Raw genomic sequence first — 27,631 nt, forward strand, 5'->3', positions numbered from 1 at the left:
GGGCGGGGAGGGCCCGGCACCTGCCTTCTCTCCCCAGCGCACACAAGGAAAGGCAGAGTGGTGGTGCTTGTCCCTCGGTCCTCCTACCCAACACTGAATGAGGCAGGATGGTGACAGGGAAGTGGTTCTGAGAGCCCTGGGTTCTCTGCAGTGTGTTTGGAAGCCCCTGTCCCCTGCAGCCTCTTCAGCTTCCTCCCAGCCTCCCCAGCCCTCCCCCATCCAACACCACTCGTTCACCGGGGACACTCGTGTGGCTTAGTCCTCCGAGCCACCACGCTTGGGTTCTTTGCACCTCCACTCTGGTTCCTAATCAGGGCGTAGAGTCGTGCAGCGTGGACGAGACTGCACTCTTGTCACGAAGCATTGCCAAAGCTGCTTTGTGCCGGGGGTGGGCTCGGACGTGCAGAATCCAAAGCTCGCCCTGTGCCGCCACTCCCCTGTGGGCAGCTGGCCCCCGACCGAAGTACAGCCGCCCGGTCTCCTGCAGAGGAAGGCAGAACTCAGCAGGCCACGTCCTCGACCCAGAAGACCAGCTCAGAGGAGCCTTTCCCACCTGAAGGAACTTGAGTGTCTCCACATGCTGGAGGCAAATGCAAGTTTGTTCCGCTCTTGTCACTTTCAGGAACGGCGCCAGGAAAAGATGACAGACATGTCAGAATCCTGAATTATGTGCATTAGTGAGGACATAGGCCACTGTGACTGAAGCCTTTGTGGCTGTGGCTGTGGCCGTTAACGTGTTTCTCCTTGTCAAGCCCGCGCAAGTAGGCTGGGCTGGCGCGGCAGCTCCTCCGTCCCCCGGGCCTGGTCTCTGCTCTGGGTCGTCTCCTGCTCCGCAGTGGCCGTTCCAGTTCCAGCGGCCCGCGCCGCATCTCAGCGCAGTGCAGGCCAGGCCCAGGTCCCTGTGCGGCCTCTCACTCTCGGGAGGTCACGTGGCCGCTCCTGACCGCACGGCGGGGGCGGGGGGTGCGCGCAGGAAATGGGCCCGGCTTCCGGTGCCATCGCTCCTTGGGTCAGGGAAGACACACTGGGAATCGCACCGTGATTCTGCCATGACGTTCGTCCCAAGGCCATCGGAGAGAAAGACTGCATAGCCTCAGATGGGGAAGGACTCACGGAGAACCCTTGTAAACTCACTCGGAGAAAACTGTAATGGTGGCATCCTCCGGCTTCGGGGAGCTGCTGCATGGGGTCAGGAGACGAGCCTGATCCAGTGCCATTCACAGCGTCCTTTCTTTGGCTTTGCACCGTTTCCTGTCAACATGTGACAGTGGGCCAATCTGGGCTCTCAAGAGAGCCCAGTACCGTCTGTTCCTTTCAAGTTCACGGCAAGGTTCATAAATCACCTGTGTTTAGGAGAATCTTACTCTGTGGCCTAGGACGATGGCCCCTGTAGGAATGCTGCATAAAAAAATGGTTTGCAGAATTCCGCTGGCCTCTTCTTTGAAATAGCCTTTGTGGAGAGGCGGCTTCAGTGCACACCTTGAACAGTCATTTAGGAAGAAGAAAAGTTCCTTGGAGAACGGGGTCATGGCCAAAGCCTACTCTAGACGGAACTTTGACCCAGGTGTAGTGGACACGGTCCTGTGGTCCCACCTGTGCATGTGGGAGAGATCAGGGATCAGCCCTGCCCACGATAACCCTTGGAGATCCGGATTCACAGCCTGGTGTGTTTGGAAAGATCTCTCTAGGTGATTTGGAAACAGCCCATTAGCGGTGGAACTGTGTCTCCCCCAGCCCCCAAGTGTATAACTTGAAGTCCTAACTCTCAGTATCTCAGAATGTGATCTTACTAGGATATAGGGTCCTTGCAGATGCAATTAATTATGACAAGGCCACACAGGAGTAGGGCCGGCCCTAATCCAACATGACTGATGTCCTCGCGGAAGGGGGACATTTGGACACAGACACACACACGGGGGGAGGGCATGTGAGGATGAAGGTGGAGATCGGGTGGTGTGTTCGCAGGGTGAGGAATACCAACCGCCCGGCAACTGGAAGAGGCCAGGAAGAGGTTCTCCCTCAGCCCATAGAAGGCACCAATCCTCCCAACACCCCAATTTTGGGCTTCCAGGCTTCGGAATTGGGGGACAATAGATTTCTGTGGTTTAAGCCTCCCCCAGTCCATGGCATATCTACCGCAGCCTGGGCAGGCTAACACGCGCCTAAATGCCGGTCGAGCTCACGTGTAGCTTTTGTCACAAGGGCCTCCGAAGACAGAGCAGAGGCTCTACACCTGCCCTCAGGTCATAGGCTGTGCTCCTGTTGCTTCTGTCTCATCTCTGCTGGCCTTGGGCACACACAGTTGCTTCCCCTTGAGGGCCACTCCTCCATGTGCGCTCCAAGGAGCATCTGTTGATGCAGCCGGAGCTGCCCTGCTGGCCTTCAGTGACATCAGATGACTTCCAGGCCACTGCCTCATCCCATTATCTGTGCGTATGAGATGCATTGTCTCTTCCTGGGCCTGCACACTGAATGAGTGTCTCTGAAGCATCTTTGTTTTCCAAATGTGAATGGTCCACTGTAGCAGCCTTGTCTGCCTGACTGTCCTGGGACAGGGGCGGGGGCACAGGCAAGCAGTGTGCCCAGAAGTCGTGAATACAGCCGCTGAGGACCTGGATAAGACCGTCTCCTCCCCTTTCCTTTGAGGTCCAGGGAAATTGCTAGAGGCTACAGACGCCAGCCCAATGGATCCCAAACTTGGAAGAGTGGTGAGTAGACCCTCTGATGACCAGAGTCCTGGGTCCAGAGCGCTAGACCTCGTTTGCCTAAGGAGTCTGTGCATGGCACCAGTGCGGCAGGCGGGTCGGGCGGATGCCCACGGGGCCCTTGCGATGCGGCCCCCAAAATGTTCCTAGGTGCTCCCGGTCTCCCTGCGGGGAGGGAGTGTGTGGAAGGTTCTCCAGGGCTTCCGCAGCGCCCGGCATGCGGTTGTGCGGGGAGCGGTGGAGCCTGCCATGGGCGTGGATGAGGCCCAGCAGCTGCTCCAGGCGGGGGAGCTGGGACTGTGCGGGCGCTTTTCTGTCCTCTTTTCCTTCCACCGAAAGCATGTTCCTACTGAGTGTTCCTAGCCGTTGAAGGCAGAAGGCAAGGTGCCACCTGTAGGGGAAGACGGTGGATGTGCCTTTCTTAAGCCCCCAACTCTCCCCGCCGCCCTCACCGTCTGCGGGCCTAGTTTGGGGTGGGGGCCCAGGAATCTGCATTTTATGGGTGTCATTCAGTGATTTTTCGTGTATCCACAGATACGTGTGACCATCACCACAGTTGATTTTAGGATGTTTTCACGAGCTCGTTAAAGAAGTCCCGTCACCTGAACAATGACTTCCCTATATCCTGGTCCCTGCCTCCAGCCCCGGGCAGCCCCACATCTGCTTGGATCTCTTTTAGGACTCCTGATAGGCCAGGCAGGCAGCTGTTCAAGAGAAAGCACTTCTAAGGAAACAAAAATAAAAATTTATGATTCCAGCAAACTCTAAATTCCGCTTTTGAGTGTAGAGGGCAATCAGATGAGATTTTCCAGGATGCTGGCTTTGGAGCATCGGAGCTGGTGGAGCAGTGGGTGTGATTCTGATGAATTCCTGCTTTGCAGTTGGGGTGACTCTGCTGACAGCTCTGGGTGTTCTGGTCAACTTCCTTTGTGGTCCCGCATAGCCGCAGGCAGGAAAAGGTGTCTGTGCACACACCACTGCCGTGGATTCTCGAAGTCTGTATCAGGTTGTCTGTCTTCAGTTTGCAGGGCTTTGGGAGAAAGGGAAGTTTGAGTTAGTGATTCCAAGTCAGAGGGCGGGTGAAAATTGGAAACATTAGTTTGGAGAGTTGTAGCTACTTATTGGAGGGACAAGAATTGGGGACCCAGCCTGGTTTATAGTGGGTAACTGTGGATAGGGCGAGGGCCTGATGGCGGGTCTTCCACACAATATTCTCTCCGCCATCACCTGCATTTCTAGCAGATGTCACAGTAGGATTAATTCATTCGTGAAGTAAGTCTAGTAGCATTACACTTGGCCTGCTTATTTATGGAAGTGCATGCAGCAAGAACTGCGATTGGTCATAGGCTCTTTTTAAGTCTGCTTCACTAGAACTTTAAATAATCTCAGACTTTTAAAATCTCTCTAGACCAGAAAGTCAAGTCCAGGACTGGCCATCATTCTTCATCTCCAAGTACCCATAGATCTGGGCGAATCCCTCCCTTCTTGAGGCTCCCCAATATCTATTTTAAACTAATAATTCTTTTATTGGATATAGCATGCAGTGTTATTTTCAAGTATACAATGTAATGATTCAGCAGCCCTAGGTACTGCTCAGTGCTCCCTATGATAAGCATAATCACTAGGGTTATTACGGTGGTATTGATTATTCTGGTTTATGCTGTACTTTTCATCTGTCACTTATTCATTTTGTAACTGGAAGTTTATACCTCTTAATCCCTTTTATAAATTTCACCCATCCCCCCCTCCCCTCTGGCAACCACCAGTTGGTTCTCTGGTTTAAAGTCTGGTTTTTTTGTTTGTGCCTTTGTTTTGGTTTTCAGATTCCACATATAAATGGAACTATACGGTATTCATATATGAAGTCTCCTGGGTCTGCCAGAAAGTGTCCATCCTTCCTCACCTGTCAGGCTAGAAACCCTGTAAGCAAGGGACCAGGCTGGCTTGGGGGTGCTTTACTGGTTTGGGAAAGTCCATTTTAGTTCTTTCAAACTGGACATATCTGATTCTATGCACAGTGTTCTCAAATACGGCCTTCCAGTCAAGGTCTTGGTAATCAGTGTTTTAAACGATATTCTCTTATGAGGAGGACAGATTCCTATTTAATGTACGCATTTGCCTATACGTAAAATATATAGGCACAGATATGTGAATTATCGTGCGGTGAAAATAAGAGCGCCCAGTAAGAATTTACAAATCTGGAGGGATCAGGCAGGGAGAAAAGCATAAGTGTCTCGATTCTGTTTATAGAGATGATTTATCAGATCACTGTAAGGTAAAGATAGCTTAAGAAAAGAAAAAAAAAGGATTTCCTTAAATCTTAAAGGAATCAGCATTATTTCAACCAAAAAGTTGAAAAAATGGCAGTCATGCTCCTCAGTTCCTCCAGTTTCTTGTAGTCAAGTTTTGCTTTGTTTGATTCTGGGTTAGAAGTTTTGTGATTGCATCAGCCCTTCCTTACCCTGGGAATGCGCGCCCAGCCGTGTGGCAGGGTCGCGGAGCTCCTCCGGCGACGTCTCGGCGGAGCGTCCTTTTGCTGCTGCTGCTGACGGAGACTCTGGGAGAAGAACCAGAGTGAGGCAGTGCCTGCCAGTGACAAAGACTGGAAAAGGGTCGTGGCTAACCATGTTCGAAAGCTCGTTTCAAACTGACTGAAGCGAAAAGGAAATGTGGTTATTTCTGAGGCACATGGCATTTCAAATTAAATGTTGGGATTGTGATGGATTCCATGTACAGTAAAAACATGGACAGATTTCTAGAACCTTTATGCAATGTTTGAAATACTTATATTAGTAACCATACAAATACAACCTGAAGAAAGTTAAACATCACTTTTTTTTTTTTTTAAAGATTTATTTATTTATTTATTTATTTGACAGAGAGAGATCACAAGTAGGCAGAGAGGTAGGCAGAGAGAGAGAGAGAGGGAAGCAGGCTCCCTGCCGAGCAGAGAGCCCAACACGGGACTCCATCCCAGGACCCCGAAATCACGACCTGAGCCGAAGGCAGTGGCCCAACCCACTGAGCCACCCAGGTGCCTCTAAACATCACTTTTGTTTGATAGTGCTTCTCATGTAATTTAACTTACCATAGACCTAATTATAATTTAGTTAATTATAGTTAATATCACTCCCAATATTTGAAATTGTCCAGGGACCCTCTGTAAAAATCCCCAAATTGGGTCTTAGTCAAAGTTTTCATTTAGAATTTGACTTCTTTAAGTTTTCAAAAATATCCAGAGGTTTAAAACCTGATTAAATAAAATCAGTGTTCATGTGAAATAATATTTGGTTTTCTATTCAACCAGAGTGACAATTTAAACATTTCAAGGGCAAATCAGGAAGTCACATAGTTTGCGGGGAAGGAGGAAGAAGAGGAAGGAGAAACGCTTTAGTTCTTTCCATATTGAAAAGACTTAGCATTCTTAAGTGATCAAAGACCTGACGAGGGCAACGTGCAGTACAGGTTATTTTGATAAGACACATAATCTTTATTTTCTGGGCAGATTGCTCAACATGTGACGAGCGGTCTTTCATAATAATCCAAGAAGATCTTGTTCTTTGAATCGAGAAAGAATATTCAGTTGTAGTTTTACATAGTCACACTCGTGATAATAAAACTTAAAAAAAACTTATAATAAATTCATTTACTTTTCTCCAGTTTCACCACACAACATAGCGTTTTCTTTCTTTTTTCCCAACTTTTGATACTTGTTTTTTTTTATTTTTTATTTTCCTGTTTTTTAAATTTTGAAACGAAAAACTTTAGATAACCCTAAACTAGGACAGAATTTCTTTTCTTTTAGTAAGAATACATCTTCACGCCTTATATTCCTTTTTTTTTTTTTTAACCAAGAACATATCTTACTTTCCTTGTGTTCTTTGTGTATAGGGTTTCTTTCTTAATCCTAATTGCTCTCAGCAGTTTCACTTACTGTATGTAGATTAGAATTCTTAACCCTTGTAGCTTTGATATCTGGCAAACACCAGTCAGAGTTGTGAGCTGGCTGTTGCACACGGATTCTGTAGTTCAGTAGCTGTGTGAATCTCATGTCACATTCTTACCGGCCTGTGCTTCCTTATAGTACAGCTGACTTTCAATGTGGCAAAAGAATATATTTACCAACAGACTCATCCATCTTTTGTCTCTCTGTGATAAGAAGCCAAACCCAGATAAATTTATGTTTAAAATTTATGTTTATAAATTGTTTCAGTATTTTATTTAGAAATAGTCTGGATATTTAATGAGTATCATTTAGCTTAGTATAAATTTTAAGGTTTCAAGTTACCAAAAAGATTCTGGAAACTTTGTCAGCAGACATATTTGATAAACCTGAGCACTGCTGGGGTTGCATCTGGGAGCGGAGTGGAGGTAGGGGTACGGGTCCTGACACAGTCCCGCTGTCGGGGCATCCCACAGAGCTCCTGCCTCAGTGACCATGCGGGGGGATTGCTTATGAGATAGTGCCCAGACAAGCTGTTTTAAGTTTAGTCTCACTAATTTGGGACAGAAAGTGCTGCGGGAGGAAGTGAACCAGAAGGATAGCTCCGCCCCAACCCCTCCCAGCCCTGTGCACAGGATAGTAGTCATTCCAGCACACCTGGGTGTAACGACTCTTGTCCCCAAAGCACCTCTCCCCACTGCCCCCATAATTCCTCAAGTGTCCTGCATCTCAATTGCTCTTTCAAGTGATGACTCTCCTCCCCATTCAGAAGCTCCCTGGCTGGAACAGAGGTGCCTTTTCAGACTACGCATGGCACTGAAAAGGACCACAGTCAACTTCAGCAGCCACTGGCACATAAAATTGGGGGCATTGATCCCTGTCTTCCCCTGAAGGAATGAGGTACAGCACATCCTGAGGGTGTGGGGAACTTGTGAAGGGAGAGAAGCGAGGGGGAGTGTGCAGAGGTGGAGGGGGAGAGTCCACGGGTGGGACCTCCCCCAGAGTGTAGGCTGAGGAGCATCGCCAGTGCCCAGGGCTCCCCAAGCCTGCTGTGCTAAGAGATCGCAGCTTTCCAGTTTGCTTGGGCACCTTGTTACCTAACTACACACCTTGTACTGCTCACAGTCCGGTGTCTCTGCAGGAGCACTAGTCAAGGGCCACGGGACCAAGCCCCAAGCCCTTACTGACGCACACCTTGGTTTAGATCCTGAACTCATGGTGCTGGGCCCATAGTCATTGATAGATCCCATGTCCTCGTCTTGGAAGCGGAAGGTATCCAGGACATGAATGTTTATGCCTTTTAAGGCACCATAATTGGAGCACACGGCTTTTCAGGGATTGTCTTCCTGCGAATCCTGTTCCCCCTGGATTTGGGGAAGCCTGTGGCGAGGTGTGTTCCACATGAGCCTGCGTGCGGACCCTGCGCACTGAGGCTGGGGAGCCCTTGCCGTCGAGGAAGGGAAATCACTGCCGGGACTTCTGACCAGCATTCCCATCCACCTCAGATACCCCGACTACATGTGCTTTTAAGTTTTTAATTGAGAAGACAGAGTCTCAGAAACATAATAAATATTCCTACTGAGCAGAACAAAACAGAACTTACTGAGGGGAGCAGGAGCTGAAGCTGCTGAGTGAGACTCTCGCGGGGTGATGGGGCCCAAAGCGCCCAGGCTGGGAGGGCGGCTGGAGCCAGCACCACTGCAGAGGCGCCTGCTGGGGACACGTCCCAGCCCCACTGCCTGCAGTTTAGGAACGCCGAGCCACCAGCTTAAGACCAGATCCTGGACCAGGCATCCTGAAGCAGCCACTAGAGGCAACCATGACAGTCCTAGGCAGGAATGATTCCGGAGAAGGAGAATAAAAGAGCAGTCATTCAAGTGGGCCTGCTAGTGAAACTCCTGAATACGGAAGACTCACAGCAAGAAAGTCCACATCGACTGAGAAGTGAGTTTATGTCCTCTGAAGCACAAACAGTAGAACACATTTAAAATGGATGCAAATGCTGTGTGTTTGAATTCTTCAAGAGATCAGTGATCGTGTGCGGATGGTATTTATGAGTGGAAAACAGACAGATATGAAACACAAGTTAGAAGTCCCGACAATGGAAATTACTCATTGGAGAAACTCGGGAGTTCAGGTAAATGCATAACTGGTCCCCAAGAGAGACCTAATCGCCTGCAAAACACGGAGTCCAGGAGCAGAGCAGAGAGTCCAGGAGCAGAGCGGAGAGTCCGGGAGCAGAGCGGAAAGCAGAGGAAGAAAGAAGTGAAGCTGCGACGCCTGGAGGGCACAGACCGGCCATCGACTGCGGTTGTAGCTGGAGAAAGAGAGTCAAGGGAGTGGCGGAGGAACAGGGCTGGGACGGAGGAGAATTTAACAGAATAAACGAAGACCCAGTTTGCTAAGGGCTGCTGAGGACAGAGCATCAGCATGTCACACACACCCAGCGAAGCTGAGGAGTAAGGGTCCCTTAGGGGAGGAGGGTGCAGGTAGGCCTTCGTGAGGACACTCAGCGGGGAGGTGCCCTGTGTGCACGGCGGGGGGCGGCCCAGCAGGGGTGCAGCAGCTGGTGTGTGCTGTGCCATGCACAACTTGGACTGGGGGCAAGGCTGCGATCGTGGGCGGACACCAGGAGAGCCTCTTGCAGGAGGAGGAATAAATCCAGGTGTGGGTTTGCGGGAGACTGTGCAGACTCTGCAGCTTGCCGGGAGGGAACAGGATCAGCCCAAATTTACATTTCCATTCCCCTTCTCCATGTTACAGCTGAAACACATCTATGAGCGGCCGATCTTGCTTTTTCTACACAGCGTTGACATGGAAGTTGTGACGTCAATGCAGATCAGGAGGACTGTGGGTGTGATTGTTCGCTGAGAGCTGGCTGGGGTCTGGTTCTGCATCAGGCACTTTGGGATATGGAGAAAAGGGAGGCAAAAGCCCTAGCCCTCAAGCAAGCCGGGGGCTAAGCGACCACGCCACAGAGTATGAGGTAGAGAAAATAAAGCGCAGGGTGTGCTGAGTCGAAATTCATGTCCACCTGGACCCTCAGGATGGGAACTTATTTGCAAGTAGGGTCTTTGCAGATATAATCAGCTAAAATGAGGTCATACTGGAGTGGGGTGGACCCTAACGCCGCTGCCAATGTCCCTCTGAAAAGAGAGAGGACACAGAGACACCCAGGCAGGACTGAGTGAAGCTGGAGGCACAGATCAGAGTCGTGCACCCGCGAGTGGCCCCGGGCCGGCCGCCCCCGCACAGTTGAGAAGAGGCAAGAAAGGACCCCCTGGAGCCTCCAGAGCGACGTCCAACCCCCGACCTGCAGAACCGTGAGAGGGCCCGGTCCTGGGGTTCTAAGCCCCCGGTCTGTGGGACGTTCCGGCGGTCCCAGGGAACTAGTAGGTGGGCTGGAGACGTTCCTGCCCTTTCCTCAGCCTGCCCTTGCTCCCACACGTTCATCTGGGGAATGTTCTGTTCACACCCAAAAAGCCGCCTGTGGGAGTACACTTCCAGGAGGCGGCTCGGCTTAGCCTCCCTTTACACCTGGACTTGACGCCCAGTCCTGAAGGGCAAGGAAAACCCATGCTCTGAAGTCAAACTGAGTTCTTTGTGAGTTGAGAGCTTTATGACACTTAAGAGTATGGAGGCAATTGCAGGTTTCTAGGAGAAGAAAGAAAGTCCCTCCAAACTGCCTGACTCCCTGAGCACCTCTGTGCTCCCTGGTCTGTGTCTGTGTGGCTCCTGGGCCACCTGGGTCTCCTGGGCGCCCCTGTGCCCACCACCCTCATACCCTCTCTCCCTCCGCCTCCTGCTGGAACTTCCAGATGCTTCTCTCTTCCGCTGCTGCCAGAACCCCGATTTCACCGGCTGTGCCCTGAGATCGGGCAGTCTCTCCCACAGGTGGATTAGATCTTAACACTTGGACGAAAAGTCCATCAAATGAGACTGAAGGGAAGAAGGAGGGGACAGTGGCTCCTGTCTCAGCACGGCTGGGAGATCTTGAGATAGGATGCTGGCCTAGCCGGGCACAGCACCACGGATGACTAGGGGTTCACACCCTTCACCCCAGTGTTGAGGGCTGTGCCTGGGTCTGGGTTCTTGCCTCTGAGGAAATTCTCAGCTCCACGCAGGGATACTGCTGTCAGGGTGCAGCACCTTTCAGGGTGTGACTTTCGCGAAGCCGTGCACCTGCAAAGCCTCTGGCTCCCTCCAGCCCTTTCTCTGGCCCTTTGCTGTGGTGCTATGAACAGGCCGGTTCCTGAGGACAGCAGGCTTCAGAAGTGGCGCACGACAGGGCAGCCTCTCTGGCTGATGTCTGGACAGGCCCAGATCCCTGGCTGGACTGGAGGGACTGAAAATGTCACAAGAGGCCTCCCTGAGGTGACATCACTGCAGGCGATGCCTGCTTTCCCCTTCCCTGCGGCCTGCGTGGGGCGAAGCCCAGAGGCAGGGAGAGAACATGCACCCCTGCAGTCGAGAGCAGCTTGTCATGCCCCCAAGGATGGAGCACTGTGCCGGGAGCCTCGGGCTCCAGGATAGCCAGGTGCCTCGTCCAGGACCCCAGGCCTCCGCAGGGACCCAGGGCAGGAAGCCTGCCCCGTGCCACCCGTGCCCCATGACCGCACCCGGCTCCTCCTCTACCCTCTGGTTTCTGGCTGGCTCTGGTGGAGAAACTGGCTGTTTGGGGGACTTTGGGGGGAGTTCTGCTCCTGGAAACCGTCTCCTTCATCCCAGACTGCCTCCAGGCTCCCTCTGAAAGCCACGCCCCAGAGCCTGATCAGGCTTCTGGGGGCAGAGTTAGTTAATCTTCAGTGCAGCGCCTGCGGGGCAGTTTACCTGGTTAGGTCAGGAAAGCCTGGTTTGGGGTTGGGGATTTTATTTTTAATCCTGTCATGGTGAGATAAAGTAGGTGAATAAAGCTTTTTTTCTGGGTGATAACAATTTTATCAAAGCAGGCACAGGACAGAACAGCCTCTGTAAGACAGTCACGCGGACTCCGGAAGACTCGGTGAGTGGAATTCTTGGTGGGCAAGTCGCTGCTGGCACTGAGGTTTCTTACAGGCGGAAAAGGTTTGGCCGCCGGCCGTTGCGTGCGTGGGGAAGGAAGCCAGCTTGGCCGGGGCTGTCTGGGCTGGGAGGCAACAGCGTTTTCATTTTCTATTGTTTATTCTAGTCGACATCAAAATCCACCAGCAATAGCAGATAGGGAGGGAGTGGTTTCATCAACAGCTTTTACCCCATTCCCAGCCCCTTTTAGGGCACCTGCTATTCTTGGGGGGGGGGGGGGGGACCTTGCTGAAGGCAGCCCGTGGTGGTTTCAAGGCTGCCATCCGCTAAGCACACGGAGCACCTGACTTTGTCCAGTCGTGTTCAGAGCTGGGGGAGAGCGCAGGGAAGACAGGCCCAGGACTCAGGCAGCAGCTTGGGGGAGGGAGAGCGAGCCTCCAAGGAGGAGCAGCCAGCCTGGGGCCCGGGGCCGGTTACACCGCAGACCTGGGCATGACTTGAAGAGGTCTGAAAATGTAAAAGTGTTTAAAACTGAGATTCAGCACAGGGCGCTTGTTCCAAGTCAGGGAACAACCAGCTGGAATTAGCAGAAGCCTGGGGAGCAAGCGAGCTTTCCTCGGGGACGGCCCCTGCTCTTCCCCAGAACACAGGGAAGCCCGGGCCTTCCTGGTTCCGCTCCGACCCGTGCTTCACCTACCCGTTCTCGGGCACCTTTCCGCAGCTCCAGAATTCTGTGGCGTGAACGGATGGCAGAGCTCCCTGTGCTCTGCCGGGAGGGAGGGAGGGAGTGCAGGGGGTGCAGGACCGTCTTTCTGGAAGAGCAGTCCTTGGCCTGCAGCTCCTGCTGGGGAGGCGGTTCCCACTGAGACTGGAAATATTCTCGGTCCTTGCCGGCGCCGTTTTCCTTCTCTGCCTCGGCTCCATTTTCTTCCTCAAATTCCCCTTGTTATTTTTTATCAGAGAGGAGCGGCGAATAATTTTTAATGGAAATTGAACGAAGGAATAATAAGAGTTCAAATATTGATTTAGGTGCATCCTCTGCAAACAATCAGCCTATTGCATTTCAGAGGGCTTGTCCTGGGTGCCCACAGCTCTATCTGCCTGCCACTGTGGGTCTGAGGCTCATTTCCTCCAGATTTGTTTGAAACCTTTGGCTTTTTGGCTCTGCTGCCACCAAGCCTGGCTGCTTCCTCGCAGAATAGAAGGCGAGGGGAGCTCTTCAGCGGCCCGCTGGCACCATCTACTGGACCAAGTTCTTAATCCGCTCGTCAATGAGCATGCCCCCCCACACACTTTTTTTTTTTTTTTTTTTTTTTTTTTAAGATTTTATGTATTTGAGAGAGTGACAGAGAGCAGGAACAGGGGGAGAGGCCGAGGGGGAAGCAGACTACCTGCCCGGCAGGGAGCTCAACACCTCCAGGGCTCGATCCCAGGACCCTGGGCACAGGACATGAGCTGAAGGCAGATGCTTAACCGACTGAGCGGCCCAGCCGTCCCCTTTTACCTTAGTTTTACCCACGCTTTTGCGTCCTTTGTGAACATTTCCCTGACTCATTATTGAATGAGTGCTTCTGCTGATGTATTGCAGCCCAATTCCCAGGCCCTACACTTCACCCAGGTGCGCACTCTGGCGGCTGTGAGTCTATGGGGCTGTGCAGCCGGCACAGTTTCAGAACGTTCCAGCCCCCCAGAAGGAACCCCTTTCCGTCAGCGCTCGCTCCCCGTTTCCCCCGATCCACCCAGCCCTCCGCGGCAAGGTCCCCCATCTCGGGATCTGCCTGCTCTGGACATTTCACAGACACGGGCCGGGAGCCCCTGTAGAATCTCGTGTCCCGCGGCCGTCCCTTTGCACCGTATGCTAAAGGCTCGTGGCTGCTGTGGCATGGGTCAGCCCTCCGTCTGTTTCCGTGGCTGAGAGACAGCCCCTTGTGTGTGGCCGTGGCCACGTCTTTTTGTATCCGCTTGTGGGCGACAGTCCTTTGGATCAACTCTGCCCCTCAGCTGCCACGAGGAAGGCGAGGACTGGGCCACCATCCCCGGGCCGGGCCACGAAGCGGCCTTCTCCTCACACCCCACCTGTCACTGGGGTCCTGACTTTTACCTGTTCTCTGGGTGTGAAGTGATTTTCATCTCCCTGGTGGTTAATAAGGTGGAGCACCTTTTCATGTGCTTATAAGCCACTGGTGCATTTTCTTTGGAGAAACCTCTCTTCAAATCCTTTCTTGCTTTTAAACTGGGTCACGTTGGATCTTACTGCTGAGTCGCAGTCGTGTATCTGTAGACAGCAGTCCTGGCCTTGGTCGGTCCTGCCTGCGCCTGGAAGCGGAGGATCAGGGAGGGAGGGAGTAGCCTACATCTAAAATAGTTCTATTGTAAAAAGTACAAAAATCCAGAAGGAAGCGCTGGGTGGGAAGACGAGCACTAGTTTAGCTCGGAACCTGGTCGGCCTCCTCTCCTCTGGACCTGGTTGGTCTGCTCGGAGCCTAGCCTGGAGCCCACCTTGGGGATGGGGGACGGCTGGGGAGCAGCCGCAGGGGAGGGAGGGGGGGTGAGGTCTGCTGGGCAGGGAAGGGGATGGAAGCAGACAGGGAAGAGGAGACATAGGGCCGGGCCTCCCAGGAGAGTGTGGCTGCAGGGGCTACATGGCCTCCTGCATCCTGTCCTGTGTCACAGCGCATGGCTCCTGAGTTTCTTTGGCAGGTCCTGCGCCTGCAGAAACAGGAGAAACCCACAAGACCGCACCAGATTTTAGAGAGTCCTTACACAATATATGTATTTTTTCCAATAAACTGGTCGATTGCACAGAAAAGTGCTTCCCACTCCTCTCTCTCACAAATATTGCCCTGGTCACCAGGGGTGGAGGCACCGGCTTGCCTTCTCAGGACGAGAGCCCACGGGAAGGATGGCAGGACAGACAAAACCTAAGTGCAGCACTGAAAGACAAGCTTGTTTTCTTAGTTTCTGTCTTCCTGAAATGTTCAACGTTGAAAATGAAGCGTTTCAGGGAAGATAAAGCAATAAATGCATTTCCTGTTGTACCACCTTCATTGCGTTAGTCCCAATGACTGGAAGCAGCCGTATTGCATAGCACAAGCATTCTTGAATGATTTGGAAGGTTGAAAGTCCAAAGCTGGGTATTTATTTCTGCTGTCCCTCCCCGTGGCCCACTCCAGGCGTCCTCTGTCCTTGCTTCCCTGCTGCTGCTCGAGAGAAGCATGTTCTGTCCGTCCTCGCCGCCCGCTGGGCTGTTGGACAAGGCCTTCCAGTACATCGATCTCCATCAGAATGAGTTTGTAGAGGTAGGAGAAACGATACACATCAGGTACTTGTGGGACATACCCTCTGGGTAGCTGGCTGAATGCTTATTTGCTGGGAGGTGCGGTTTGGGGGCTTTTTTTTTTTTTTTTTTTTTTTTGCCTGAAAACTTAATTCCATGTAAAATGCCTATGACTCCTCACTGAGTTAAACTAATAATTACTGGTTACGTTTCGGGAAGAGATTCCTCTTCAGCCTTTCCTTCTAGAGACGGCATTCCTAGAGTGTTGATCTGGGCTGTCTGTGTAGTGATGATGCCCGCTGAGCTCATCAGAGCCCCTGCTCCCTGCTTTAGAGGGGCCCTTGTTGAGGTCCCCTCCTCTGGCAAAGCCTGCCTGAGACTCATCCCCCACTCCACCCCTCGCTGACACCAGCCCAGAGTACTACGGGCTGGCTACAGCAAGCTTCAGGTCCAGAGTTCTGCTGAGTTCAATGTCAAAACTCTTCTGTAGTCCTTGTGCAACGTGCACTTTATCTCCTCCCTTATAATCCTCTGCTCCGTTCCGAACTCACGACGTGGCAAACTGCCTGTGGTGTGGGCGTACATCTCGGGGGAGAAGAGATGGCGGGGGTGGCGAGGGGGGAGGCAGGCTGGGCAGCAGAAAGGTGGGGGCAGGGAAGGGGCACAGCCACCATCAGCCTGCAAGTCCCCTCCTCCTCCGCTGACCCGCTTGTCCACCGGCACATGGGTGAGTCCACCACAGCCTGGGGACTCTGTGACATGTCACGGGACCTTGTCCCCGAACCCCCATGCCATGTGTGGCCCGCCATTTGTGTTGAGTACATGTACACTGGAGCTCCCTACCAATGTGAGCAACAGTCAAGAGTTTGTGTCTCCCGCTGTCACACAGTGCTGAATGGCCACTGGTCCTGCGCCTGACCTTCACGACACCCTTCCGCGTGCTCATTGGCATATTGACGTGACATGGTGCCTACTGGGTTTTTGAAGCCTGAGCAGGGACTCAGACAGGGGGAGAGGGACAGCATGCCGTGGAGATATGGTCATTTGGGTGTTTGAGCCAAAACGCTCCTTTCCACAGCACCCTCACGTGGTCCCATCCATTACCTTTATGGATTATGTGCCGGCATCTGCTCTACAAATTCCAGTTTAAGGTGTGAAACACAACATTCCTTAGGTTTGGTTAATATCTTCATAATACAAATGAAAGTACTACAACCAGGACAGAGATCTAACTGGAGTAAGTTGGGGAATCTAAGATCAGTCACTCGAAGTACGCTTGGTTTTTAATAAAAATGGTGCCAAGCCCAGTATAAGCAACTCGAGCCCCAGTAATGGGAAATGCTTGATTGTTATCAATGATTCAATATTAGCTGATGCCTACGGAGCGCCTGCTAGGGACCAGGCACTGACCTGAGTCTTATGCGCGTCATCTTTTCTAATCCTCACGGGAAGGAATGCTTGTTTTCTTGGACGGCTCCCCTCACTCTGTGGACAGACGTGTGCATTTTCCACACATCAAGCAACTGGCTAGTTCTCTGGACACCAAAGGGGCATCACACAGTCTGACTCCCTTCTGACACCACTTGCCTGGTGTGAGCGTCACCCTCTTGCCCCCGCCCCCAACTAGTAGTGGATGCCAGTCGCACGTGGGTAGGGAGGCCCCAGTGGCTTACATGTTCCAAGCAGCTGTAAATCGGGGCTCCTATGAACTCTGCTCTGGTCCTATCACTTACTAGAACAGTTCTAGAACTCAGGAAGACAATTACGTGTGCCCTTTGTTATGTAATAAAGGACACGATGAAGGGTAGATATGAGTGGCTGGATGAAGAGGCACATAGGGCAGGGGCTGGAGGCACCTTCTGTCCTGCTGGGGTTGGGGCTCGCCACCTTCCCAGGCTGCAGTCACCAACCTGGACGATCTCGGAGCCCCAGACTTTCCAGGGTGCTTATGGAGGCTTCATCAGGTGGGCATGACTGATCATTAACCCAGCTCTAGCCCTCTTCCCTCCCCGGGGAAGGGGGTGGGAAGCCCCAAGTTTCTAACCATGGCTTGGTCTTTCCAGTGACCAGCCCTCATCCAGGAGCCCACTAGAACAAATAGGCTCCCGTCTCCCAGGAAATCCCAAGGGAGTTAGGAGCTCTGTGTTAGGAACTCTGGACAGAGAGCGAGTCTCTTTATGGCACAGGAAGTTACAAAGATTGTAGGTGCTCTGGCCAAGAGCCCAGGATAAAGACCAAGAGGTATTTCTTACTGTGTGACAGCATCACACTCGCAATAGCCTGCTGGTAGAGAGCACTGCCAGAAGAGGGAGGCGAGGCTACAAACTTGAGGAACATACGCAAATCATTCAACTCAAATGGGTGGAACTCGGGCCAAGAGCCAAGGCTGTCTGCCTGCACGGCCATGGGGTACACCGCCTACTGGATTCTGGAGGTGTGGGGAGGAAGACGACCACAAACCCAACATGTGAGGGGTGGTCAGGAAGTGTTCTGTGGCCTAGCCGAGGCCACTGTGTGATTACTCAGAGTGAGCTGCACATTCCAGAGGCCTCCGGGGACATTTGTGTGAGACCCAGGGTCCCAGAGGAGGGGTGCCAGCCAGCTGCTCCTGGTTCCTGAGAAACCAGACATGGTGGATCCCAGGAGGCACAGGCCCAGTGTCCAGGAAGGCAGCCTTCTCCCTGGCCGGTCCTGCCCCGTTCTTCATGCAGCAGACGTCTCTGCCCATCTGCGGTCACCCTTGAATATCGCCTTGGCCAGCTCCGTCTTGGGTGCAGGTGGCGAGCACTGGTGGTTTGGTGCCTCCAGCCCTTGAGTCACCACCTAGAGTGGACGTGGTTGATGTGGTTGACCCTGCCTTAGACGAATCACCTTGTCACCTTCCCTTACAGACACTTAAGGAGTGGGTGGCCGTGGAGAGCGACTCTGTGCAGCCCCTGCCCCGCCTCAGGCAAGAGCTCCTCAGAATGATGGCGCTGGCGGCCGACGAGCTCCGGCGCCTGGGGGCCAGCGTGGACTCCGTGGACTTGGGGGATCAGCAGGTGCTGGGTGGCTCCCTCCTCTCTACGAGCTGCCACTCTCACGGGCATTGGCCAGGCCTGCCCTTGGGTGTTGGAAGACTGCGACTCACTCCGATCTGATCCTCCTCAAAAATGCCCCCATAATCTCCATCCCCAATAAGGGTAAAAAATGACATCTGGTCCCAGATGAGTCGGTATCACTGATTTCTCATCATGTCAGGACTGGGGGGCGGGGGAGGGCAAGTGGACTGGGTGAGCAAAGGCCAGCTTACCCCCTGCACTCCTCACCCCCTTCACATGTGGCCCCGTTCTCCCAAACCGCCCTTTCCCTTACTTTCAGGTGCACTTTCTCAAAGGCTCCAGTCTTTGATCAGAGTCACTGCTTATGACTGTGTCCCAGGGGCAAATGGCGATCCTTAATGTAGGCGCCGGTGCTGCCTGCCTCAGCCCGGGTGTGTCTCCAAATGGTGTGTGTTTTCAAGGACCACGTCCACCTAATTTAAGCCATTTGAGTCTGAGTTCATATTGGAGAGCTTATTTGATTAAGTTTACTGTTTGCCCCTGTGCACCAAGGAAGCACTTTAATTTTAATTATCTTGTGTGTTTTAACTAAGTGCCCCATGGTACCCATTTTAGAGGCAGATAAAGTGAGGAGTAGAGAAAATTTGTGGGCTCTACAAAAAACCCAGGGGTAGAAACAGGACTCCTAATGTCACGTCTGGATTTCTGGGCGAACTAAACATTATTATTTTTTTTAATGTGATCTGTTTGTGTGTGTGTGTGTGTGTGTGTGTGTGTGTGTTTCCAGCTGCCTAATGGTCAGACTCTCCCGATACCTCCCATCATCCTGGCCGAACTGGGGAATGATCCAAAGAAACCCACTGTGTGCTTCTATGGCCACTTGGACGTGCAGCCTGCTAGAAAGGAAGACGGGTGGCTCACAGATCCTTACACGCTGACGGAAGTGGATGGTAAGTGACGCATCGGTACTGGGTTCTTTGTGGCTTAGGAATCATAGATGTGATTCCTGTCCCCAGCTCCAGGCCTTCCCTGTTCTTGTTAAGAATGGACAAGATGCTACCAGTCTCATATTCTGCTAGCTGTCCAATGAGGCTGGCTTTTTTCTCATTTGTGAAAGAAACTATGAGTTATGTACCCACGACGTGTGCCCCTGGGCAAATTAACTCCCAACATGGGAGTTCTTGGGAGGAAAAAGTTGTCCAGGTCACACATTTTCCTTTTTAAAATACTAAGTGTAATTATGTTCTTTAAAGAAAAGAAGAAAAAAGGTTAATGGAGATACACACATACCCTTTTTTCATTCTTCTACTAATTATAAAATCTTGAAATGAGAGACTATGTTCCATGACATTGTGCAACAAATCCTCAGGTCCTTTTCAGTGAACTTGGATGACATATCTAATTCCTACTGAGGCCAAAGGGACCTGTATATTTCAAATTAGTTTATATCATCTGATGAGCTAATGACCATACTGTTTGTACATCAGGAATCAGACTTTGTGGCCTCGGAGCAAGATCTGTGCCTGGGAAAATGGAAAGCACTGTTGAAATGATTACCCATAAAACTACCCTTGTTTTTAACTCACTCAACTTGCTTTTCTAAACACTCGTCCCTCATTTTTAAAGGAAAACTTTACGGACGAGGAGCAACAGACAACAAAGGGCCTGTTTTAGCGTGGATTAATGCCGTGAGCACCTTCAGATCCCTGGAGGAAGTAGGTGACCAGGTGTTTGGGAAGGGATGATGTCGACCATGGTGACGATGAGGACAATGGTGTTGATGACGACGATGATGTTGCTAATGAATGTGATGATGATGGTGGTGGCCACGATGATAATGAAGGTGATGACGATGACGAGGATGACTGCAATGAAGACAGTGACAACAGTGACGACTAGAACGATGACGATATCGGTATTGATATCGATGATGGTGACAATGAAGGGCATGGCAATGACAGTGATAACAACAACAATGAGGACGATGATGACCATGGTGACAATGACAATGAGTAGAATCACAAGTGATGACGATGATGGTTACGATGCCAGGGATGATGAGGACAATGATAACAATGATGACTGGGATGATGAGGTTGACAACAGTGACGATGACAATGACGATGATGATGATGACAAGGTGATGGCGATGACGATGATGACAACCACGAAGATGATGACAACTTCCTGCCTCCTCTGTCCCCTCCTCCTTCCCTTTCTCCCAAGGGAGAAAGCAATATTTATAAGAAACTTCCTGTATAAAGGCCAAAATCTACTTTGCTTTTAACTATCCCCTCTGAAACCTACATAATCACAAACAAAACATAAGAAATGTTCACTGCCCTTGGATGAATCAGCTGATCTCTCTGAGCCTCACTGACCTAATCTGTGAAGTAGGAATCGTTATTTCTGCTTCAGGAATCTGGAGTGGAGTCGATGAGATCACACACAGAGGAACCTGGTGCCTGTGAGGGTGAGGTCCTTTATGGAGGGGGGTTTCTTCTTTTCTCGTGCCCCCCATTCTTCCACCCTCCCATCCTCTGTGTCGCTTACTGAGCACTTGAAGGCCCTCTCATCACTGGATCGTTTTACTAAAGTCAGACAACTATTAATACCCACATTGCATAGGTAAGGATTTGAGTGGCCAAGGGGTGAGATGGCTTGTCCCAGGGCCCTTGTGTGTCAGTGACAGAGCAGACACCAAAACCCAGGCCTGGCAACTGGCCTGTCCCCCTCCCCCAACACATTGTGGTTTCTGGCTTGTATATTATTAATCATGTTTTGCCAGAAAATTCTTAAGCTATCCAACTACTTCTCAGCAATTGTTTTCTAGTTAAATGTTAATAAAGAGCTTTCAAATATTAATAATTCAGAACTTTAGTTTAACTTCTTAAGACACATAGAAATAAATCTATGCAAGGGATACATTTGAACAAATCATTATCCCAAAATGCCCTTAACCAACTGAATGACCGAAGGTCACTTACTTTCTAATACATAATCCTCCACTCGTCCTGCCTTTGTTAATCTTTGGTGAGTCAATCCCACTCACTAATTAGTATGTTTGTGCCATCATTTATCTGTATGAAATTACTTCTAAAGTTCTTCTGTGTGTGTTTTATGCTCCAGGAAAAGACTTTGACCTCTCTTCTTCATGTGGCTCTCAAAGATATGAAGTTATAAATTATAAAGATACAAAAAGATCAAAACCAAATGGAGGAAAGCACATTGTAAAAATTTTAAAGGAGCTATTCTGTGCCCTAATATTAACTAGAGAAAAACTCAAGTTCCATTTTGCTGCAAGATCAAAGCCTTTGAATAACTTAAAAGGCAGATTGAACTCAGAACTGAAAAATAACAGATACTTGAAATAAAAATTATCCTGAGGCTTAAACATTAGACAGTCTTTCAAAGGAAAGAGTTCTCATTTATCATGCTCAGAATTATGAGGATGGAAAAGAGCTTTGTAATCTAGTAACCTTTCTTGAAAGGTTCCTTTTGGGTAGAAGGAAGAAAGCGTGTCTCTGTGGGGGCCTAGCAGAGCTCCACAGCGAGGGTGTTGCTTCTCCTGCAGGAATTTCTTCCCTGAATCATCCTTTAGGGTTCATGCTGAACCCATCAGGGTCATGCTGGAGGCCATATACATTGGTCTTCCATTATATTCCCCTTCACTGTCTTGGTTACAACTCCTTTGTTGTGAACGGAGCTGATGGGAGTATGAACAACCCATACACTGAATGCATGTAATAATTCATGAGTTTATGTCACATGCGAACAAATTCTGGATCTGAAAAGATGAATGGGCAAGTCTTGTGATTTTTTTGCCTGAATGGTTTATTCTGTTGTTTATTGGATTCAGGATCTCCCTGTGAATATCAAATTCGTCATTGAAGGGATGGAGGAAGCGGGCTCTGTGGGGCTGGAGGAGCTTGTCAGAAAGGAGAAGGACCAGTTCTTCTCCGGTGTCGACTACATCGTCATTTCAGATAACCTGTGGCTCAGCCAGAGGAAGCCGGCTCTCACCTACGGCACGCGAGGGAACAGCTACTTCAGGGTAGAGGTATTTGCAGTGGTGTGGAGGGAGGAGTCTGTCCTGGGATCTTGGGGGGAAGAGAGAAAGCTCTTGGGAGAGCAGAGTTCTGAGCTGGAGGCATGGCCTGGGGGTCCCAGAAGTCTAGGGACTGGGGGATTCAGGAAGTCTCCCAACCGGAGTGGCCATGCTGTGTGCATTTTTCTGGAGGGAGAGGATACAGGGGTTTGTGAGTCTGACTGCCTGATCAGGGTCTGCCTGACAGGTCCATGCAGGACCCCCATGTGCTTGTGTGGTCAGGGAAGAAGGAGGGGGCACTGGCATGGCGGGGCTGCATGGGAATCTGACTCCCATGGTGCACAGCCTCGTGCGGACACTTGACCTCACCACCTCAGTTTCTTTACCTGTAAAGTGGGTCCTGGGTGGTTGTGATCCCCAAGTACGATATCCAGTTCAGTTTCCTTTAGCTTTTCTATTCATCCTGACAGCAATTTAGAACCAGAAAGTCTTTCCATGGTGAACCATTCATTTTTTATGCGCCATGGACCGAGCTCCAGAATGGGAGGCAGGGAGAAAGTCACTAGTGGAGACACTAATAGAACTGCAAGAAAAGAATAAGGAGAAGATGGGGTGAGAGATAGATGGGCAGAATACGTAGACTTCAGCCGCCTGGAGAAGGGGCTGCTGGCCCCAGACAGAGCTGTGTGAGACGAACAACTGAGGACTGAAATCCGTTTCGGGGGTTCAGGAAAGAATGAGAAATGAAGACAAGGCAGGGGTAGATGCTCTAAGTCATGTGACTGGGAGGCAGCCGCCAGAGTCCTGAGGGCTATCGTGTGGGGCTGTTCTCGGCCACATGGAAGCTATCCCCAGAGCAACCACAGAGGTGATCACCTGTCTTCTCTTTTACCTGTCTTCCAGGTGAAGTGCAGAGATCAAGATTTTCATTCAGGAACTTTTGGGGGTATCCTCAACGAACCAATGGCTGATTTGGTTGCTCTTCTTGGTAATGTCTTATCTCATTTCATTTTTTTTCAAAGATTTATTTATTTATTTGAGAGAGAGAGGGTGGGGTGGAGGCAGGGGGGAGGGAAAAGCAGACCCCCACTGAGTGTGGAGCCCAACGCAGGTCTCTCTCTCATGACCCTGAGATCATGACCTTAGCTGAAACGACAAGTTGGACGCTCAACTGACTGAGCCACCCAGGCACCCCTTCATTTCATCAAGGATAAGCATCAAGGATCTACTAGAATATGGTTCTGTTTGACTCAGGCAAGGGTGGAGTAGAAGAAAAACCATGTTCTTAGCTTCCCCCACTTTGGCTAAATGTTCCTTGGGCTTATTAAGTCCACATCACTGTTGTTCGTTGATGGAAGCTCTTCCTCAGCTCACCCCCCTTTCTTTTACTGGGTATTGTGACACATCTGGCCACACCCAGGGGCAGTAGCTGAGAGAGGTGTCCGGAGAAGCATCCAGAGATGATGCCAAAGACAGCGGCACCACCTGGCTCCTTGCGTCCAGTTCTGTGGCCTCCAGTGGCCCAGCGACCCCCGTCGGTTTGCTTGTTGCTGCCTGCTCATGCCCTCCCGTAGAGCGCCTGGAGTTCCGGGCGGAAGCTGTGTGCACGTGTGTGCTCTGCTGAGGGGCAAGTGTGCCCTCTCTGACCGCCTTGATTCATCTTGTCGCCCTTGCTTGCATGTGGGCTGGATCCCGGTGGTGAAGGAAGCTTCATCCTCAGGAGCCTCACTTGGAGGAGCCCCTTTCTGCAATCCTGGCAAGAACGCTGCCCTTTTATGTTCACAATTTGGTATTCTTCAGACTCCACAATACTTGGATGTCTCCTTGGCCTGCAGGTTTCCTTTATGCAAATATTACAGCATGCCCCTTTTGGGCAAACTGCCAAAATCATGTCCTCTATGGGGATTGATCAGCAAAAGTCTCTTTTCTTTATTTGACACGGCTTTACCTCTGGCCACTCACTTGCATCCCCTTGGCCTTGGCAGTCTCAGATTGGGCACCATGAGCGCACCTAGGCCACCTGCTGGGTGGTCTTCAGGACCATCTCTATAATTGTTGAGCTTCTTGCCCCTTCATTCCCCGAAGAAAATAATGAAATCTCTATGTGTTGTCTGGCTCCGGTGTCAACGCTCTACCGTCCACCTGTCCTTTTTCTCTATTTGCCTGTCACCTATCTATTCTTTATGGCCATCTAGTTCTCCTAAAATGTAAATCTTGACAATATTTCCCATGCTGGGAACAACAATCCATTTTCCTTTAAAGTGTTTAAAATGTTTCCAGAAGAATTCAGATAGCATGTAACTCAATATTTGGTAGTGAGGGGTGAAAGAATTAATTTTCTGTTTTACCAGAACTAATTTTTTCTTCCCTAGGATTGGCTTATCAGATTTTTTAAAAAGATATTATTTATTTATTTGACAGAGAGAAATCACAAGTAGGCAGAGAGGCAGGCAGAGAGAGAGAGGAGGAAACAGGCTCCCCGCTGAGCAGAGAGCCTGATGTGGGGCTCGATGTGGGGCTTGATGTGGGGCTTGATGTGGGGCTTGATCCCAGGACCCTGAGATCATGACTTGAGTCGAAGGCAGAGGCTTAAACCACTGAGCCACCCAGGTGCCCCGACATCATCAGATCTTTACAGTGCATTTCAGTCTCTCCCAATCATGATCATTGCACGACATTCTCTTAGACTATATGATTTCACCCAGGCATAGAATTCCATTCAGTCCTACAAATGGTATATGGCCCTGCAAGGAAAAATCAGGTCAGGAACATGAACAGAATGAAAAGCATATGGTTTCACTTTCTTTAATTTTTGGAGACAAATCAAATAATCAGTCCATAATGAAGTGATTCGGGATTGGATCATCTGCATGGCTTTCATATGTGTTGTACAAAGAACGAAGGACTTAGGGTTGAACTTCAGACTGATAACAAGCACTTTTGCTTGCTGACCCCAATAGCGTCTTGGCTCCCATGCTTTCCTGTGGGGTCACTGCTGGTTAGGGACGATGACCCAGGAGAGCTGGTTCCATCAGGTCTTCCCCCTGTAGCGGACAGGTGCCCTGCACATTAGTGAGGAAACCCCCTGCTGCTGTGTGACCTTGTGCAAGTTCCCAATCTCTCTGCCTTCTGAGTTCCTCAGCTCTATGGCCCTGATAACTGTGATTTCTAATAGATTATAAAGCTTTATTGAGTGCTAGCTGTGTGAAAGTCACAGGAGTCCCCATGGGGGGGGGGGCACAGGGAAACTGGCTCACCCCCATCTTCAAAGAGACTTAGACTGCGGTGTGTTTGGAGGGCGGGGGATGGCAGGGGGGAGATGCCCAGTTTGCACAGAGCCCTCAGCTCCAACACTTTCTTGTGGTGGATAATCGCATTCCCTGCTCTCTCCTAAAAGTCGCAAGGCAGGGAAGGTCACAGCAGGGGAGTTGGGGCAGGGCCCTCTTACTAGAGCCAACTACCCCATAGTATTAACATGTTAAAATCCAAGCGGACTCCTGGGGATCAAGGATTACATTTGCTTCCCAGTGCAGTTTTCAAAGGCTCAACCCTCTCTGCCTCCCATGTGTTTCCCGGCTGGGCTCCTGGCCGAGGAGGCTCTAGTGGCTGCAGAAATTACTTCAAATTCCGAGGATCAGGATTTCTAGGGGAAAAGGGGTGTGGTGGGGAGAAGAACTCTCTCAGCAACATCCTGTTTGCACGGGAACGCAGCCAGTGCCGTAGAACTGGGGCTAGAGTGGATCGCAGAAGCAGGGACGGCCGTGTGGGGCGTTTTCCCACTGCCTGGCTCTGCCGGGGCACTGCCGGAGGACACCTTGTGCTGAGCTGAGCGGCGCCTAAACAGACCTCTGCTGGGGGGCGGAGGGGCAGGGAGCGGAGGACATGCTCCTCCTCGGCTCTCAGGATCTGTGTCTGCTGGGAAGACCATAGCTGGGAAGGCTGCCCCGCGTCCTGAGGAAACAGGATCCGTGATTCAAAACCATACCCAGGACGTGGCCGGGCCAGGGGTGCTAGAGAAGCGCCGTGAGCATGTAGGAAGGCCATGCTGCTCAAACCCTGCCCTAGTTTGACGCCCTCCACGCTGCCCATGACAGTATCTGGCAAGACCAGCTGGAAAAATCCGAAGAACGTCAGAGTTCAGTGTCGGGATACAGAGGCCAAACATCCTGGCCGCTAGAGCAGCGCAGGTCTTAAGTGTGGCCGACTTGGCTGTTTCCAGCACTCCCTGATTCTCACCACCGAGGCTGTGCGCGCGTCTCACACCATCTCTGGGGCCCAATGGTGATGCCGCCTTGGCTTTCCCCGTGTGTCCCCCCTTGCGGGCTCCCGGCCTGCTCTGCACGCCTGCGGTTTGTGCCCCTTTGCAGCTGCTTGTTTGTGGTCCCACAGGGTCTCTTCGTCCTGCTTCTTTCCAGGCAGATTGTGAGCAGGGCCTGTTGCTTACTCTTTGCAGCTCTGTCCTTGCCTGCGAGCATGTCAGCGGAAGTTTAGGGACATGAGCTAAGGGAAGACTTAGTGATTGTATTATTGGTGGTGCTTTTATGTTTGATTTTGACTTTGGTGTGGGTACAGAGGGTGGCCTGCAAGTCAACGACAGGCAGTCCCAATCACTGGCATCCAGCGTTTGTTTGACTTGAATTTTACTAACGGGCTGGTACCATTTTTTACTATGTTATACGCTTTTGGGGGCTAAATGCAGGGAATTCTGTAAGTCAGTGCTGCCAGAGGCTGCTCCACGCACAGTAGGCTGCAGACCTGACCCCAACGTGGCTGTAGAATTTGGGGTGAAGTGTGCGGGGACCGGGAGCAGGCACTGAGGAGGACATGGCTGAAAACCAAACAGCAAAGCCTTCCCTTCTTATTTCGCTGCCTTGACATCTCTGAGCTTGGGGTTTGCCTTCTAGGATCATCTCAAGTGCTGGGACACCCAATATGTCCCACACTACGGCCATCCCTGTGGGTGCTGGTAGGGTGTTTACCGTGGATTCTGTTGTGCTCTCTACACAGAGAGCCAAATCACCTGCCATTGGGTTTAGGGAGGGTCACACTTGTCATTTAGCCTGTGTGCTGAGTGGTGACGCTGTTGCTGATGAAAGTGGGGTCTTCACACATCGTCTCGTCCCCGGCATTCATCTCGTGCCTTGAACATAGCCGGCCTCCAGTCGCGAGGGGAATCCCACCGGAGCCTTCCAGCCTCTGCTTTGTAATTGTCGGCCTCGACAGGAAGATTTGAAAACACAGTGCTTCACAGTAGTTTGACATTGTCAAGTTATAGTCACATTAAGAATGTGGAGTGCATTTTTTTTCTGAAGTGTCTTTCCTTGAATGAAAGGCCCCAGGGGGCCTGAGGGTGAATTTAGATGCCCAGAATACATTTGTCACCATTTCTGATAGTCCGTTTGCTGCTTTGGTAAGCACGTTCTCGAGGTCGTGGGCAGTGTTTACTGAGCTTCCACCTCGACTTCCTCTGTGGATAGTCACTGATGGTCGCTTCCTCCATTCCTGTTAATCCCCAAGCTCTTCATAAATAACAGACAAGTGCGTCTGCGTGTTCGCTCTGGAGATGTTTGTGGTTGAGGCAAGCCTTATAGGCTAGACCTCAAGGGTATTGTGCTT

At 51.0% G+C, this 27,631-nt stretch overlaps 1 protein-coding gene and 2 long non-coding RNA genes across 4 annotated transcripts in view; 1 reads left to right on the top strand and 2 right to left on the bottom strand.

The window, feature by feature from the left end:
• Window positions 1-8: 8 nt before the first annotated feature.
• The window catches only part of CNDP1 (carnosine dipeptidase 1), a 34,882-nt gene continuing 7,259 nt past the window's right edge, over window positions 9-27,631 (top strand). Inside the window, exons 1-7 of one of the 2 annotated variants that reach the window (XM_004745652.3) lie at window positions 9-2,708; window positions 14,823-14,948; window positions 17,818-17,967; window positions 18,755-18,917; window positions 19,594-19,682; window positions 21,827-22,027; window positions 22,919-23,003. In XM_004745652.3, the coding sequence (XP_004745709.1) occupies window positions 2,685-2,708; window positions 14,823-14,948; window positions 17,818-17,967; window positions 18,755-18,917; window positions 19,594-19,682; window positions 21,827-22,027; window positions 22,919-23,003 (838 nt within the window). In that variant the 5' untranslated portion in view covers window positions 9-2,684. Of the gene's footprint in view, window positions 2,709-11,538; window positions 11,651-14,822; window positions 14,949-17,817; window positions 17,968-18,754; window positions 18,918-19,593; window positions 19,683-21,826; window positions 22,028-22,918; window positions 23,004-27,631 lie in introns of those variants that run through there. The other variant, XM_004745653.3, reaches the window with a different exon arrangement.
• Window positions 3,428-16,643, bottom strand: LOC106005166. The gene is made up of 3 exons (XR_001178350.1): window positions 16,600-16,643; window positions 5,167-5,356; window positions 3,428-3,735 (listed from the first exon to the last, which is right to left on the bottom strand). It is a non-coding gene; the product is annotated as an uncharacterized LOC106005166 (long non-coding RNA).
• Window positions 5,691-12,926, bottom strand: LOC106005167. Its single transcript, XR_001178351.2, has 3 exons — window positions 12,347-12,926; window positions 8,252-12,156; window positions 5,691-6,263 (listed from the first exon to the last, which is right to left on the bottom strand). It is a non-coding gene; the product is annotated as an uncharacterized LOC106005167 (long non-coding RNA).

This window comes from Mustela putorius, unplaced genomic scaffold (assembly GCF_011764305.1).
Source record: "Mustela putorius furo isolate JIRA1106 unplaced genomic scaffold, ASM1176430v1.1 tig00000835_pilon_pilon_pilon, whole genome shotgun sequence".
NCBI lineage: Eukaryota > Metazoa > Chordata > Mammalia > Carnivora > Mustelidae > Mustela > Mustela putorius.